This window comes from Python bivittatus, unplaced genomic scaffold, assembly GCF_059951505.1.
Source record: "Python bivittatus isolate LINGU-HERP-01145 unplaced genomic scaffold, Pbiv_v1 ctg000070_np1212, whole genome shotgun sequence".
NCBI lineage: Eukaryota > Metazoa > Chordata > Lepidosauria > Squamata > Pythonidae > Python > Python bivittatus.
This window is the reverse complement of record NW_028277034.1, coordinates 32261154-32277276: the sequence shown is the minus strand read 5'-3', so window position 1 is coordinate 32277276 and position 16123 is coordinate 32261154. Positions and strand designations below refer to the sequence as shown.

The 16123-nt window shown below is 35.6% G+C and overlaps 1 protein-coding gene across 3 annotated transcripts; it reads left to right on the top strand.

Moving 5' to 3' along the window:
• The first annotated feature begins 1309 nt into the window (after positions 1-1309).
• On the top strand, positions 1310-16005 carry EXOSC9 (exosome component 9). Of its 3 annotated transcripts, none has more exons than XM_007436319.4 (12): positions 1310-1476; positions 2139-2233; positions 2920-3039; positions 4527-4629; positions 5294-5431; positions 6099-6181; positions 7196-7328; positions 9068-9156; positions 10792-10938; positions 12460-12650; positions 13655-13727; positions 15798-16005. In XM_007436319.4, the coding sequence occupies exons 1-12, from the start codon at positions 1411-1413 to the stop codon at positions 15868-15870; spliced, it is 1311 nt and encodes a 436-aa protein (XP_007436381.2). In that variant the 5' UTR covers positions 1310-1410; the 3' UTR covers positions 15871-16005. The 3 variants fall into 3 exon arrangements, with proteins under 3 accessions (XP_007436381.2, XP_087989018.1, XP_087989017.1); XM_088132892.1 differs by having other exon boundaries at positions 1320-1435; XM_088132891.1 differs by lacking the exon at positions 1310-1476 and adding an exon at positions 1573-1854.
• Positions 16006-16123: the final 118 nt, after the last annotated feature.

Genomic DNA, 16123 nt, shown 5'->3' with positions numbered 1-16123 from the left:
CATGGGCTGAAAATAATTTAACAGAGGTAAGATCCAACTTCTTCATCCCGCCTCCCCCCCCCAAATCAAATGTACAGGTACAGGATGGGCAATACCTAGTCTAGTTATAGTACTTGAGAAGAGTTTCTTGGAAGACTAGTTGATTACAAACTGAATATAAGAACAGTGATAAGGCTGCATCAACATAAATATAACTTCCAAATCATGGCAAATTATCATTCTACTCTATTCTGCTTTGGTCAGGTCACACCACTTGTGGGCACTGCACTTTTAGAAGAATTCAAAGAAACTGGAACAGGTTCAGAGGCTGGCAAAGAAGATATGAGAAGACTAGGAAAAACAACTGAAGCAGCTGAGCGTGTTAAGTTTTGAGAGAAGACAATTGAGAGCAGATACAACAGCACTTCTCAAACACCTGAAAGGATGTCACAGAAGAGCAAAACCTATTCTTCCTCGTGATACAGAATAATGGGTTTAAATTACAGGAGGGCAAATTCCAATGGAATGTTGTGGGGGGGGGGAGACTCCAAACAGAAAAAGCAGTATGACAGTGGTCTGTCTTCATTAGAGGTGTTCAAATCAAGGCTAGGCAAAAGAGGAGGTTGGATCCAGTGGCCCCTTCCAGACTTGTGAATTCAATTTGCTTGAAAGCCCACAGCAGGACCATTCTACACCAGTGCTTCTTAGATACATTAAACTTCACCTGTAAACAATGACTGGCTTAAAAACGAATCTTTTTAAGTTAACAAAGGAATACTTCATACATTACAATGATCAGATTATCAAAATGCAATATACATATTCCCCAAACCTCTTGGAATTTGCAGAAAGTGACTGTAAAAAGGTGGAGCTGTGCCGCTGAGTTCAGCAGGGCTTAGGTAAAATATGTACTGGATCTCCGTCTTAAGTAACAATCGTTAAAGACCTTCGTGCTTGCATGCGTAGGCGGTGTAAAAAAAACAGGTGACGTTGTTATTCATTGCCTCTGTATCAGGAGTGGGGAACCTGGCCTGAAACACTCCAGTTCCGTCAGCCGCAGCTAATGACGAACCGTCAGAGCCCATGGCGTCGTACTCCAACAACGCCTGAAGAGCTACTAACTCCACATCGCTACTCCAGGAAGATGCTCCCAGAGCCAAAGGCTCAGCATCTCCCCATCATTCTGATGACTCGGCTTTACCACCATTCATGGTCACACCCTACGCCGCGCACGCGCACCTATTAAACTCTCTCTTTACGCCACGTTCCTTCCATTTTACGGCTGGTTGCCAAGCAGAAACGGAAAGCCAGCTTGACAACGTTTTTCAAGTTGCGCGCTCTTGCTAACGGCGCCCGTTTATGACGTCTACAAAACACAACGGGTAAGAGGAGGACGCAACCTTTTGAAGACGGGGCGAACCGGCAGCTGCTATGAAAGAAACACCACTCTCTAATTGTGAGAAGCGGTTCTTGCTCCGGGCTATCGAGGAGAGGAAGGTGAGGGAGGACGGGTGATAATATCACGTGCGCTTCAAACCCGCGTGCGCGGAGGCGTCCGTGGGATGTACGGATATTTGTGTGCGCATGTGCGTGGTGGAAGCGAGAGAGCGGCGTGCAGGAGGGAAGATCAGCCGCCTTTTGCCATCCACTTTTTTTAAAAAAATGGAGGACTTTTGTTGAGGTTGATGTGGTAGTAGTTTCAAGCGTTTTCTGTGGAAGGCTTTAGAGTTACAGTCCTCTGAGCTGGACTGTCATGAGGGATCCTGGTATTCGGTCACCTGAAGAGTCTTTCCTGGGGCAGACATTCCAGGGGACTAGCCCTGGATACTCTCAGCTCATCACGGTGTAACCTTCGGATTATTTTAACTCTGATAGGTAGTATTTATACGTCCTTAATATAAGCTAAATTAGCAATGAGCAAAAGTCAGCATCAACATATGGAGTATGAAGTTGTCCTGTTCATTTCTGCCTGTCTTTTTCTCTGAAGTCTCAGAAACGCTTTAAAAAGTGGCACCATACAGTTAGAGTGAGCTGAAGTATTCAAGATCCCTCCACAAAATTTTGACTCTGCACTCTTGGATTTGTGCAGTCTTTTCTCTGTTAGCTCATTCTTACTGTTAATTTTTTGCTTTAATGACCCTATTGTTTGATGTTTATAGCGTCTGGATGGGCGACAGTGCTATGACTACAGAAACCTCCGCATTTCCTTTGGTGTTGACTATGGCTGCTGTATTGTGGAGCTTGGAAAAACTAGGTATCCAGTAGTCTATAATTCTCTGTATTCTATTTAATAGAGTCTGCTTTTCAGGATAAAAATCTTTACAAAGCAAATTTTAATGTAATATAAATTACAAGATGTAATGAAACTGTACAGAGGGTTCAATTCATCAGTCAGTGAAATAACAAAAGATACAACAAATAAAATAGCAACAGCAGATGGCATCTTAGTTAAAAGCATATTCTTTAAAATTAACAGAAAGCTGACTGAAATAAATTCATTCTTAAACCCCTTGTAATGATTATCAAGAAAGTGCCATATTTGTTTCCCAGAAGATCAAATTCCACACTTGTTGGATAGCAAAGAAAAAGTTTGTCCCTGGAAAGAATTCCACACTTGTTGGATATCAAAGAAAAAGTTTGTCCCTTGAAAGAATCCCTATCTGAAAGTTTGGAATATAATATGAAGTGAAGAAGATAAGCTGTTGCTTTGATTTGTATCAAACAGCTATTCCACACCTGCCTTATCTTCTATTTGATAGGAAGTATAAAGGTATTATGCCAGTTTATTACTTTCAGCTAGGTATCCAGTGAAGTAATTTCCAGATAAGTTTCACTTCTGTGTTAACAGTGTAGAATTTTAAAATACCTCCTTGCCAGTTTGTCTATTAACTAGTAAGTGACTAAGATTTTATTCTAAAAACCTATGTCTTCTTTTTGCAGAGTTCTTGGGCAAGTGTCATGTGAACTTGTCTCCCCAAAGCCAAATCGTGCAACAGAAGGCATACTTTTCTTTAATCTAGAGCTGTCACCCATGGCATCACCAGCTTTTGAACCTGGAAGGTATGTGTTGCCCCCCACCTGCAGTTACCAAAGGAAGGTTCAGGTAAAACATTTCTGGTTTGCTATATGTGAGTAAATGGAAGTGGTGGTGTTCTTTATTTAATAGAACAGAGATAAAAAATAACATAAAATAAAAAATAATCACCAAAAGAGAAGAGAAAGAAACAATGCAGTAAAAATAACATAAATTGTATATGTAAGGGCTTATAATGCATATATGAAACTTTACCTAACAGTTTCAATAAAAGATAGCTATGCTTCATTGTAATTGGTGGTATATAATCTATATTTATATGCAACTCACTCATAAATCACAAGTAATATCAGGCCAGTTAAAGGGTAATTGGGGCCATAAATTTGCCTTTCCAATGTTGAAGAGCTAATATTTTGGCAATAATCAGGGCATGGAGAATCCATTTCATTTGTCAATCTGTCAGTTTCCATACAATAATTTAAAAGAATGTGTGTATCTGAAAATATTAAACTTTATCCCAAAGTTTATGTCCCAAATTAATATATAGAAGTACTTCTTCCCAGAACATAATAACCTTAGGATTGTGCAAAAACATGTATTTTAATGACGTGTTATTCTGGTTGCATTTCCAGCAATACTTCTTTTCTGTACAAACACAATGGGGTCCAATACTCTAAAATATTACTGTAATCTGAGATCTGGTAAAGTTTTTGGTATTAAAATTAAAATATTTTCACATTGTTGAGATAAGATGGGGCTTTCCGGTTCCTTTTTCCATTTAGTCTTTAACATTTGCATATCAGATTGATTTCTTGATAATAAATATAAAAGGCTGACTGTGGACTTTTTTGTTCCATAGGCTTTAGTAATCCTTTCTAATAACTTAGATGTTTCTGAGACTAAAAATGCAGCTGATCCAAATGTACATATCAGTGAATGTTGTAATTGTAAATATTGCCAATGGTGGCAACTGACAAATGGTATTTATTTTTTAATATAGAAAATGATAAAAACTCATTATTATCCACTAGTTGATATAACGTAAAGATCCCAGCATCCATCCAGATCTTCCACAAAACCATTTTTAATTAATTTTGAGATTGATTTACTCCGTAATATCAATATAGTATGAGAAAAAAGATCAAAATGCATTTTTCTGGGAATAATACACCAGTTTTTGAATTTGCATAATATTAAGAGCTGTAGCAAATGTATTATATTTTGAACCCAAACAGTCAACTAACTAAAGGTGTTAAATATAAATATTCCAAAAGACACCAGGAAGGAGAATTTGCACTAAGATGTTCAGAATTTGGTACTACTGAAAAGGTAAAACCAGATGCAAAATGCAAATGTCAAGATTTGGAAAACCCAAACGCCCATCTTTATCTGACAGTAGCCTCTTTTTCAAAGGTATGTTTGGAACTCAAGAAACTCCTATAAATTTAAAAAACAATGTACTGAGTTTTTGAAAATATTTTCTGGATATGCAAATTGATTGTTTTAACTCTAGGCAATCTGAACTGCTTGTAAAACTGAATCGGCTGTTAGAAAGATGCCTGAGGAACTCCAAGTGTGTAGATACTGAATCTCTTTGTGTTGTTGCTGGTGAAAAGGTATGTAGTTACATGAATTCCAGACCGTAAACACTGGAAAATCTAATTACTTTTTTTTTAGAATTCATTTATATTAAAGTGAACTATAATTGCATCCTTTTGTATATATTGGTTATGAGGTTTTCCAAACTAGAAAATCTAATTATACTCTGATAGTTTTACATACAGTAGCAAGCCATGTTTTAGATTTTCCAACTCCCTTCTCTTTCATAAGTTTTCACTTATGAATTTGCAATCTTTATATCACTTTGCATATAAATGCCATAATAAATGGTATTTATATGGGGCTATTTTTTGTTATTTTTGTTATTTTTGACATTGGTTGTTTTTAATTGTTGTTACACTGTTTTATTGTGAGCCAGAGTCATGTATATGAGATGGGTGGCCTATAAATTTACTAAATAAATAAGTGATAGATGAAAAACATTTACCAGGAAAGTCTTTAATTTTAGTAGCTCAATCCTGTGTGTAAATTTATATTGGAGTAATTCCAACATAAGGTAATAGTCTTGCTGAAAATTTTCAGAAGTATTTATGATGTTTGGCAAAATAAATTTAGATTATATTTGAACATTAAAAGCAAGCTATTGCTGTGATAAGTATTTTGATAGTAAAATATTGTCTGTGGAATTGTAAATAAATCAAATTGTTTCTTTCTTCTGAGGTGTGGCAAATTCGTGTGGACCTGCATGTGCTGAATCATAATGGAAACATTATTGATGCTGCAAGTATAGCAGCAATAGTGGCATTATGCCACTTTCGGAGGCCTGATGTGTCGGTGCAGGGAGAAGAAGTAACACTGGTAATTGTCTTCTGAAGTGGGAATTTAAAATTTGGAGCTGACCTCAGTCTTGCATGTTTCGCTTTCTCTAAAACTGGACGAGAATGTTCTGTAAATGTGTACTAAATTTAAAAGCAATTTAGATTTTCTAAATACTAAGATATACTGCATTATTTTCCTTCAGAACTTAGGAATTATATCAGTCAAATCAAGGTCTAGTATTTTTTATAAGGGGTCACTAGTAATTGGTAGAATTATTTAAAATGTGATGTGCTGCAAATTTCACTCATATTTGGTCCATTTATGCTGTATATGTGCCATTGATCTGTGATTTATAATATTGGTATGTTACACTTGGTTATACATGAAAGAGCAGGGATCAAAGCAAGATGCCTATATATGTTCAGATAGTAAGCATTTTTTAGTTCCAACATAAGACTTTTACTGGAAAATCATATATGAATATAACTACAAAATCTAAATTATTTAATATGTTGTAGGTGATGTTCTTTTCAATTTATTGAAAGGTTCAAGTCCTGTTACAATAATGAATCAGTATAGCCCCTTGCTTTGTTTTAGCAAGCAAACATGTATTTAATATTTAGACATGGATTATCCATATTGTTTATGTATGTATATTTGTGCATGCAAATAGCTAAGTAAAACACTGTTGTATTGGATTCTTTAGTATACACCTGAAGAACGGGATCCTGTCCCTCTGAGTATCCACCACATGCCTATTTGTGTAAGCTTTGCTTTTTTCCAGCAAGGGTAAGTTAACATTACTTTTAGTTTTCTACTATTATTGGATTTCTGATATGTACATCAGAGTAACTGCAGAAGGTTCTTTAAAGCGTGATAGTATGCAAACCTGATGTCTTTCTCATTACTGATATGAGCCGTCTTTTAAAGAAAAGTTAGAAAACTACAATGAATAATATTGAAAGGTCAGCATTTCACAGTTTAAAGTTGGTAAATTTGGTTATCATTTCTGTTATTTTTATTTTATTAAATTTTTAAACCACCTGACCCCAGTGACTCTGGGTGGTTCACAGATAAAAACACAGAGAAAATAAAATAATAACAGATAATACACAACAATAAAATAACATGTAATGGGCAGAAGGAATAACCATGAGGAATAGGAGGAAGAGCTGCTACCAAAATGGTCAGATAAAAGAAAGCTGAGTCTGGGCCAGAACTGTAACCTGAAAAACCATCTCAGACAAGACCTTTCCTAGTTTTTACAATGATAAAGGGAGGGAAGGTGGGAAGCGCATTCAAACTAGCAAGATTCTCTTACAGTAGCAATATAATAAAAGTTGTATTAGCCTGCATGACTTTGGTTTCCTAGTCTGGTCTACTTTGAAGGGCTTACATAATAACAGGTAAAACAACAAAAGATGGCACAAACTGAACAACAACCAAAGCAAACCCACATTACCCAAAAGGGGGCTTCAGTCACCCTCACCAAAGGCCTAGGGGAAGAGCCAGGTCTTCAAGGTTCTCTAGAAACCCAGCAGGGTGAGGGCCATCCAGATCTAAGACAGAACCTCATTCCAGAGGGCAAGCACTGCAGCAGATAAGACATGCTTCCAGGGTCCCAATAGATGGCATTGTTTAATTGAAGGAACCCAGAGTGCACCAACCCTTTGAAATGCATAAAATTAAAGCCACTTTTGAGAATATAGCTAAGTACTGCTTTGGTCTACTAGGTTATTTCATTTACTAGTCTATTTTCTATTTTGATATAAAATCTTACGGCTTGTTCTAAAATGGTTTCAGGACTTATTTACTAGTGGATCCCAGTGAACAGGAGGAACGTGTAATGGATGGCCTCCTTGTAATAGCCATGAATAAACACCGTGAAATCTGTACCATTCAATCCAGTGGTGGAATTATGCTGCTAAAAGAACAGGTAATATGGAAGCTTTTAAAATTGGAGTGTTACCCAGTGACACTTCTTTTATAAGGAGAATCTGTGCCCCACAATTGGTTAATTCCTTCTTTTCCTATAATAAACATTGGGTTTTAAATCCATTCTGAATTGGACAAGAAATTTAAAATTAGTGAGTTGGATTCAGATTACACTTAATAGAATTCTCAGTGTGAAAGAAGGTAGCTAGGAATCATTTTTTTCTCCTCCTGTCCATTCTTTACTTCACATACTATTCTAGAAGATCTTATCATCTGGAAATGCAGTGGAGAAGAGCTAGCAGTTGCAGTTAAAAAGAGAAATGCAAAATATTGCAGCTCTATCTCTTTCCTTCACCAGGAGGCCTTTGATGGATTCCAAGATCTTTTGTGACCAAAAGGTCTTCTGTTTGCAGATAGACAAGTCTATTTCTCTCCTACTGTATAGTTATTTGTGTGAAATTATGTATGAAACTTTCTGTGAGAAGGTTGTTTCAAGCATGTTGGAACTGTTTTGAGCTTGGAATAGCTGTTTTGAGCTTGGAACACTTTTAAAATGCTTGAAACAACCTGTTTCACACTCAGTGTGGGACATTCCACGAGGTTTTGCACTGGAAATGGTTGGCAACAGATAGTTTTGTGCACCATACTAGGAGCCTGTGTGAAGGTGGACCTTGTTTATTTGTTCTGCTGACTGTCTTGAATGAGAGGAGCTTACCTGTTTTAAGAATTAAAGAAAGTAGACAAATAATATAGATGAATAAGATTTGCAGAGTTTTTCCATAACATTTTATGGAAAAAGTGGACTGTTATGGATATTAATTGGCTAATGAAAATATTGCAGATAGACCTACTAAAAGTAAAAGAAAAAGTCTCCAATAGAAAACTATTTCATTAATAAAAATGCTGTTGAAGCATCCTGAGTGTGCCAATGTACTACAAGTAGCTCCTGGCTGGTAGACAACAGATCATCTGCCCCCAATCCTCCCAGTGCCTTTAGTTCAGAATTGCAAGTAGCTTAGAATAGAGGCTGATAGAAATTCTAGGGAGAGCTAGTCCCCTGGAGAAAAGCAATGCTCAGTGAAAACGGAGGCCAGTGTTCTGGGTTTTCATAGAGGTAAATTCTTTTGAATCTGTGATAAACAGCCAAGCTGTTTATCACAATATGCATTTTGTATGACTAATTATTTCTGGTAGTTTTGTAGTAGTGTGAAATGGCCCTTCACACACTTGGGGGCCCGGGCACAAAACCAGGTCTTCAAGGCCTTCCGAAAAGCCAAAAAGGTATTAACTGGATTTGTTCATCCTCTCAGGGGTGGTTTCATTTGGATTCTTGCCCTGAGCAGGAGGCTTAATCTGAAGGCCTATATGGCCCCTTCTAACTCTTTAATTCTATGATTCTGTATAAAGAATAAAATTAATCCAGTTTAGTTAAGCATAATAAATTGTATACTTCACAGTTCTGTCTATGACAAACGTCAGTTTATTATTCTTTAATTAAACTTCATGTTAAATGTTGAAGGCTTAAATTTTGGTAGATGAAAAGGAGAATAAATCCTAAAAAATAATAATGCAGGGTCATCTGACCATGGTCTGAATTCCTATTATCCTCATTCTGTCCTGATTTGTGAATTGCTCTTCAGTGTGGGTTCCAAGAACTTTCGATTACCCACTAGCAAAACTCATTGGAGAAAATACATTCTGTGATGAAATATTTTAAACTTGCATTATGATTTTCCACAGGTTTTGAGATGCAGCAAAATAACAGGAGTCAAAGTAGCAGAAATCACTGAGCTAATTCAAAAAGCTTTGGAAAATGATCAAAAAGTTAGGTGAGTTTTTCTTAATGCTGCCGACTAATGCCTTTTAATGTGCTCGATTATAAATTGATACATTCATGTTTTGTATAATGCTTACCTGGTAGATTGCAACACAAAACTTGAATTGAATCAATACTATGGAGTCCTTGGTGCTCTCTGAGCTTGGTTGTTTGCTTGCTGATATTTCATTACCCAACTTGGCATTGATAATGTTACCAAGTTGGGTAATGAAAAGTGTGCAAGCAAACAACCAGGCTCAGGGAGCACCAAGGCACAGTTTAACCCTGAGCTACATATATTCTCTTCTACTTGAATCAATACTATTTATCAAGACTATTACAAATACGAATTTATTTCACAGTGAAAAAATTAAATAAGCTTATGAAGAAAACAATAAGAAAATAAGGGGAGCTTCATAAAATTCTGTTTTATGGAGCTGGGAGGAAAAGAGAGAGGGTGTTCTATTCCACTGTAGAGATTGTTACAAGTCTTTTAGTCCTACCTGTTGGAGTATTTGGTAGGAATAGCCCATATTTCTGGATACCCTCCTCCACTGTTTTTTTTTTTTAAGTTTTGAATAAATGTGCTATGTTCCCATGAATTCCAGAAAATTATATAAAAATTTCTAGGTCTTCAAGACAAGGAGGAACAGTGGGTCTCTTGACATGATTTTTGGTTTTTCTTAAGCTCCCTACTCTGCCTAATTTTTAAAGTCAAAAACAAAAACCCCCAAATTGAAGGCACACTGCGAAGCACAGGCCTTAAGAATTAACTATTTCCCACAATACTTCTGGGACCATATCCCAGAGGGATTCTGAAGGGGGAAAAATGGTGAGTGACACTCCTGTACATAGTTTGGCTTCTGATAGTCTGCCTTGTGAGTGGCCACATCCATAATGGCAACCATTTTGTGAGAGTGATTGTAATATGCTGCCAAAATTTCAAATTATATACACTGACAGAAAAAGTTTGGGGATCCCTGATTGAGAGAGAGAAGGAAAAGAGTCTTGCTTTTATGTATATTTTGATGGCTATGTTAGTCTCATTGACATTGCCATTTCATAGTAATTGCTTACTCTGTTGCCAGATCACCATGGTTTTCATTGTTTTATTCTGCTATCACATATGTAGTTGAATGTTTATTAACTTGATGTTTTTTAAATTGAAACAGTTCAGCATGCTAATTGAAACAATTCTAATGATTATTTCTGTGAGATTATTATCTTGCCTGGGGATAATGATGCTAGATATTTGGAATGTACTTCAGTGAAACTGTACTTTGAGAATAGTCTTTTAAATGAAGCCTAAGCAGAAATCCTAGGTCTTTCAATGCAAGATTTAGATCCTTTTCCCTTCACTGTCTCATCCCCGTCCTAAACTTATATGTCAGTAAGAAGAGCTAGTAGTATAATCTTTGTTGTGAATAGGCTGAGAACACATCAGTTTAGTGTCTTGTATTGAGTCGAGGCATTTTAAACATACATTGACTTTAATTATCTAGTAACTTTGAGACATTGGGGGGAAAATAAAGTGGAATATAATTATGTTAACGATTAAGTATTCAGAAATAAATAAAGTAACTTTTAGTTCTTAGTCTGTGTTTTAATACAAATGTGAACTTCTAAAGAAATTCTTTTCTTTTAATAGGAAAGAAGGTGGAAAATTTGGATTTGCAGAATCTATTCCTAATGAAAGAATAACTGCCTTTAAAATAGAACAAGCCCCAGTCAATACTAATGATGTACAGGAGCAAGCTGAAGAAATAATTGCCAAGGCATTTCCTCCTCCAGAAGTGTATCTTTTGTTGCATCATAATAGTAAATTAGATGGTTGGGCTTCTATGCTGAGGATCATCTTAATTTCTTCAGAAAAATATTTATTGCTTCAGTATTCAAAATAGAGAAAAAAAGAAAAGAAATTAAGAAAGGAAACAACAAAAACATTGTGTGTAAAAAAATAATTCAGACTGATTGTTAATTTCATCATTAAACCTTGATCACACCACCTAATATTGATCAGCTTTCCATTATATTGATAGAAAGCCAGTTCACAAAGAGAATACAAACACATATTAATGATCCAAGATTTTAAATCTTGCCCTGTCTCTCCAATATTGAAGAGTAATCTTTTCGCTGCCAACCATGTCAGTAAATCCATAATTCTTCATCAGTGATATCTTCCAAGGTTTTGGTATATAATTCAAGAATACATTCACATTTTTAATCCTTTTTGATCTTCATAACACTGTATTAACAAAAGTTAAGTACATTAAACTAAACTGAGGAAATCGTTGAATGAGCCAATATCATATGATTAAATGTCCTTTCACCGAGTTTATACTTCTAGCATAATGAAATTGGAAGAAAACCCCTTTTAAACATCCTCTGAGATATCCAGTAAACATGAAAGATAAAAGATTTTGTTAAATTAGTCACATTTTAAGATAATGAGAAATATAATATTCCCTAAGACCATTAGCCATTGATTTGTTAATATGGGATATTCCAACTCTCTATTCTAGAGTACATTATACATATACACTTAGAATCATCCCACATTCTACTACTGATAATATTTCTGGAGTTTTGGACTCTACTAATGGACCCAGAGCATATTGCAAAATTAAGAAGTGTTTTAATTGAATATACTGCCATTTATTGCCACAGTCATAACAGACTGGGGAGGTCTATAAATAGATTTAAGGACTATATGAGATAGTTACGCTATGTACATACATTATGCCATGTAGGAATCCAGGACATGTCTATGCAAAATGAAAATATGGTGGAGCTGGAGTTTTATATCCTTAACCATTCACATAATGGTTTTGGAGCGAGATCTATGCCAGTAGTTAATCTGTGGTAACTACTTATGTGACATTTAGGTTTGCAGAAAAATCCCAAAATCCAGCATACCTTCAGGTCTGTTTTTTGCCAGCAGATATCAGCAATAAAACTACATTTTGTTTGTTTGTTGATCACCTTAGTGATTTGGGGATAGTATTTTTCTGAGTAGCATTTGCTAGAAAAAGACTGTTCCTATGCAATTACTACTTTCACAGATACCGTATGTCAACTGATCAGTAAGTCACACACTATATTCTTTTGTTACCATATATAGGTGAGTAACACCTATGTCTCTCTCGCTCTCTCAGAAAGTTATTGTGTATCCTCCCTTCCCCCAAAAGAATTATGTGGCATATTTGCAACAAGCTTATTTCTCCAAAAATAGTGCAGAATATGAGGACCATTCTTTGTTTACCATCATATTACAATACAATTTGGAAAACAGCTGGTTTTTCCTTAATGAACTTAGCTTGTCCAAGCCAGTATTATGGGCATCTGGTACAGCCCAGATTGGAGAAGGACTTCAGAACACATGGGCAGATTTTGAGGAATCTGAAATGGAAGAGGAAGAAGAGGAAGATGGCCATGATGAATCTCTAACAGTAGAAGACCAAAATATAGAAATGGGAGATGTTCATATTGGAGCCAAAAATCAAAAAGGTTGGAATCCTTTTTTTTAAAAAAATGTGAAATAGGAAATTGCACTCAAGTTGGAAGTTATTTTTGTAGGTCTGTTTTTATTGTATAATTCTAGACACTATATGATGAAAAGGGACAGTTTTGAAAAGTTTCAGCAGACAAGATGCTTTTAGTTTAAAATTCTTTCTGGCCTTCTATATAGTTATCAGTGAACATTTTAAAAACTGCTCTCGGTACCCTCCAGGTTTCTGCAATTAGCTGTCGATGGTTACAGTGCAGGAGTGTCACATTAGGGAATTTGTTAACATGAGAGAGGATGCTTCATTGGATGTGTGTCCACACTTTCAACATAGAAATTAAACTTTCTAAGAATGGAGTAGAATAGTTTTGTCAGTAACATGTTGCTGTGAAAAGATATCAATAGCAAAGTGTTGCATGTGCAGTAATCTTTTCTGACAAAACAGGTGCAGCATTTTATTTTATTAAAATAATGAAACTAACTGATTAATGGGGGAGCAGGTTATCTGTTCTTCACAAACATATTTTGAATCCCAGATTACATAACTCTTGACAATGTCATTTGTGTAATTAATTGGTGTGCAACATTAGTCCATTCCATGTGAAGCCTGTTGTATTGGTCTGGTGAAATGAAACTTTGCTATAACATGATTATAAACTTTGTTGCTAATATAAAAACAAGCAGCTGCTGTGGCTTGAAATGCTGTTCCATAGTTTCCTCTCACCACAGTTCCTATGCATAAAACATTTTCTATCTGGTCAATAACTGCTAGAAATGTATAAATGTTTTCCACAGCATATGAAAATATGTTTCAGAATCTGCTCAGGGAAGATGTTGCTGTTAGGTTTGGTCTGAGTCAGATTTACATCTAATTGATTATGTATCAAGTTGATGTCGACCTTTAGTGACCACATAGATTTTTCTCCATGAGAGATTTACATGCTGTAGGATTTAAAGCAATTCCTGAAAATAATATACCAAGTAATACTTTTTTTCTGTCTTGAAGAAGAGGCAATCGTGTTATCTGACAGTGAAGAGGATGTTGTTATTCTGGAACCTGAAATGACACCAAAGAACAGGTAATCTCTGGGGCATTTTCTGTTTTACAAAAAGGTGGCAGAGGGAATTCAGCTAGGGCTCTGCAAAGGGAATGTTCCAGAATCTCCCAAATGTTGCATTTTTCTCCTAGAATGTGTTGATCAAGCCACTCTGATTGGTTCGTTTTCTTGAAATAATTATTCTAATATAGGTAGTTCAATGTTCAGCTCATGGTCTGGACCCAAAATGGCTTTTGATTAAAGTTCTGCAGAGAACTGTAAAACTATGGTTATGATCCAGAGATCTTTTTTGCTGCCAGGTAAAACACCTGGCACCTTGCAGATATCTTAAAGGCTTCATTTCTTTTGGTTACTGGCCAAACAAATAAGAACAGGAATCTCTTCCAAAGAGTAGAAGCTGCTACTGTTTACCTTATTCATACATAAAGATGTGATAGACCAGAAAACATCAGAAAAATGGGGGAAAAAAATCTCTTTTTCTGATGCTTTTTATTTTTTCCTGAAAATTAGGAAAAAAGGATAATGGAATAATTCATAATATTTTGTATTAAGTTATAAAATGGTTAGATATGAAAGAAATGGGTTGGTTTGGAAATCTCATCACAAACCAAAAAACAAATGAAAATATACAGGTTGTCTCTATATAGGCAAACCTTCATTTATAGTTCATCAAAGTTATTTTAAAAAGATCAAAAGTGGAAGTTCTAGAGAAAAATACTTGTTTCAGAAAATGAGACTAGCTAGAATATATATTTTAACACAAACAAAATGTTCTAAGTCTTAGTTCCTTTTCCAAGTTTATTTCTAAAAATGTGTCTATTTGATATATTAGCGGGCAAAATGCAGTAGTCCATTTCTTGGTATTGATGGGAGGTGTCTGTTAAAGCAGAACATCCATTAAATCAAGGGTTTACTCTCACCAAGATTCCCGATCAACAGTTCCCATTGCTCTTTTATCTTACTGCTTTACCAGCCCCGCAACCTTCCTAGCATCTTCCCTCCCCTACCAGTTATCTATCATGGCATATCCTTATTCAGCAGATGTAGTCTGTTAATTTCAAAGTCTGCTAAGCCAAGGTCTATTAAATCATGTTTCCTACAATGTTGATGATTTTTCAGTAATAACTTTCTGCCTGCCTGCTTTTCCTAGAGGCAGTTGGCTAAATGCCTCCATTTTAATATACATACCAAATCTTTATATGAAAACCAAAGAAAATATTTTATGTGCATATATGTCCATTGCTTCAAGGTTGTTGAAAAGTTACATCTCTGCCCCTTGATTTTGACATGAAATTTCATGATGGAGAAAATGCATACATTTAATCGTATATACACACACATATACATCCTCTTGTTTAGTGACTGCAATCCATTCCTTAAATTGGAAGCAGAATGGTTGCTAAGTGTGACAGAGACATGCTGCAAAGATCACTGGTTGCTGCCATCTCATTCAGATAAAGTCATTTCATACAGTGTCCTGTGCCTGACCTGTCTTCCACTGCCTTTTTTTACCCCCTTGCAAGGTGGAGATACTGCTTAAACAAGCTCTTTCTTCTCCACAGCAGTTTCCTAAAAAGTGCTAACCACAGGTTAATAAGCTCAGCTCGATGACTTTAATTTGTTGATTAGAACCCTCCAGCAGGCTAGCACTGCTACCAAAAACTGACCAGACCTTTATTATTACTGTCATATTTGCAAACGGTCACTAAACAAGTGGCTGTGTGTGTGAGAGAGATTTTGGTGGCATTTCAAAGAAATCACGCAACGTGAATAATTTTGTGCTTGTTAAAGTTTCAGCATACTTATCTAAGTGTAAATTTTTGGACTAAGAATCTAGTTTCTAAATCTTGATCCTATTGTTAAAATACTGCTTTGCACTGCTGGATTTATGCTTTGTACTATGCATAAAATGGTTAAGTAGGACAAAAAATAGCAAAATATACACAGCAATCCATTACCCACATTATTGGAGCTGACTTTACAGGTAAATGTGCCTAGAGCACACACACACACAATTGCAACCTTGTATTACTCTATTTTTATGAACTTGAATGTATCAGTAGATATACTTGCTTTACTTGATTTCCACAGAACAAAGCAGAAATCAGAAACCACAAAGAAAAGCCCAGCTGGCAAAAAGAAGAAAAAACGAATAGTTTGTTAAAAGTAATGAATCTTATTTTTTTGAGTTATGTTAAACTTTTCCTGCTTAAAAGAAACACCATTTGTATTATGCAACTCTTAGGAGTATATAACTTTGTATATATTAATAATTTTCTAATAAACTTTATAATGCTGAGCTACTTAAGATTTTTGCAAATTATTTTATAATTGTTGCTCTTGGTCAAGTGAAACTATCAAAAAAATTCTTAAGTTTGGAACACTCCAAACATTTTGCTGCAGGACATGCTGCTAGA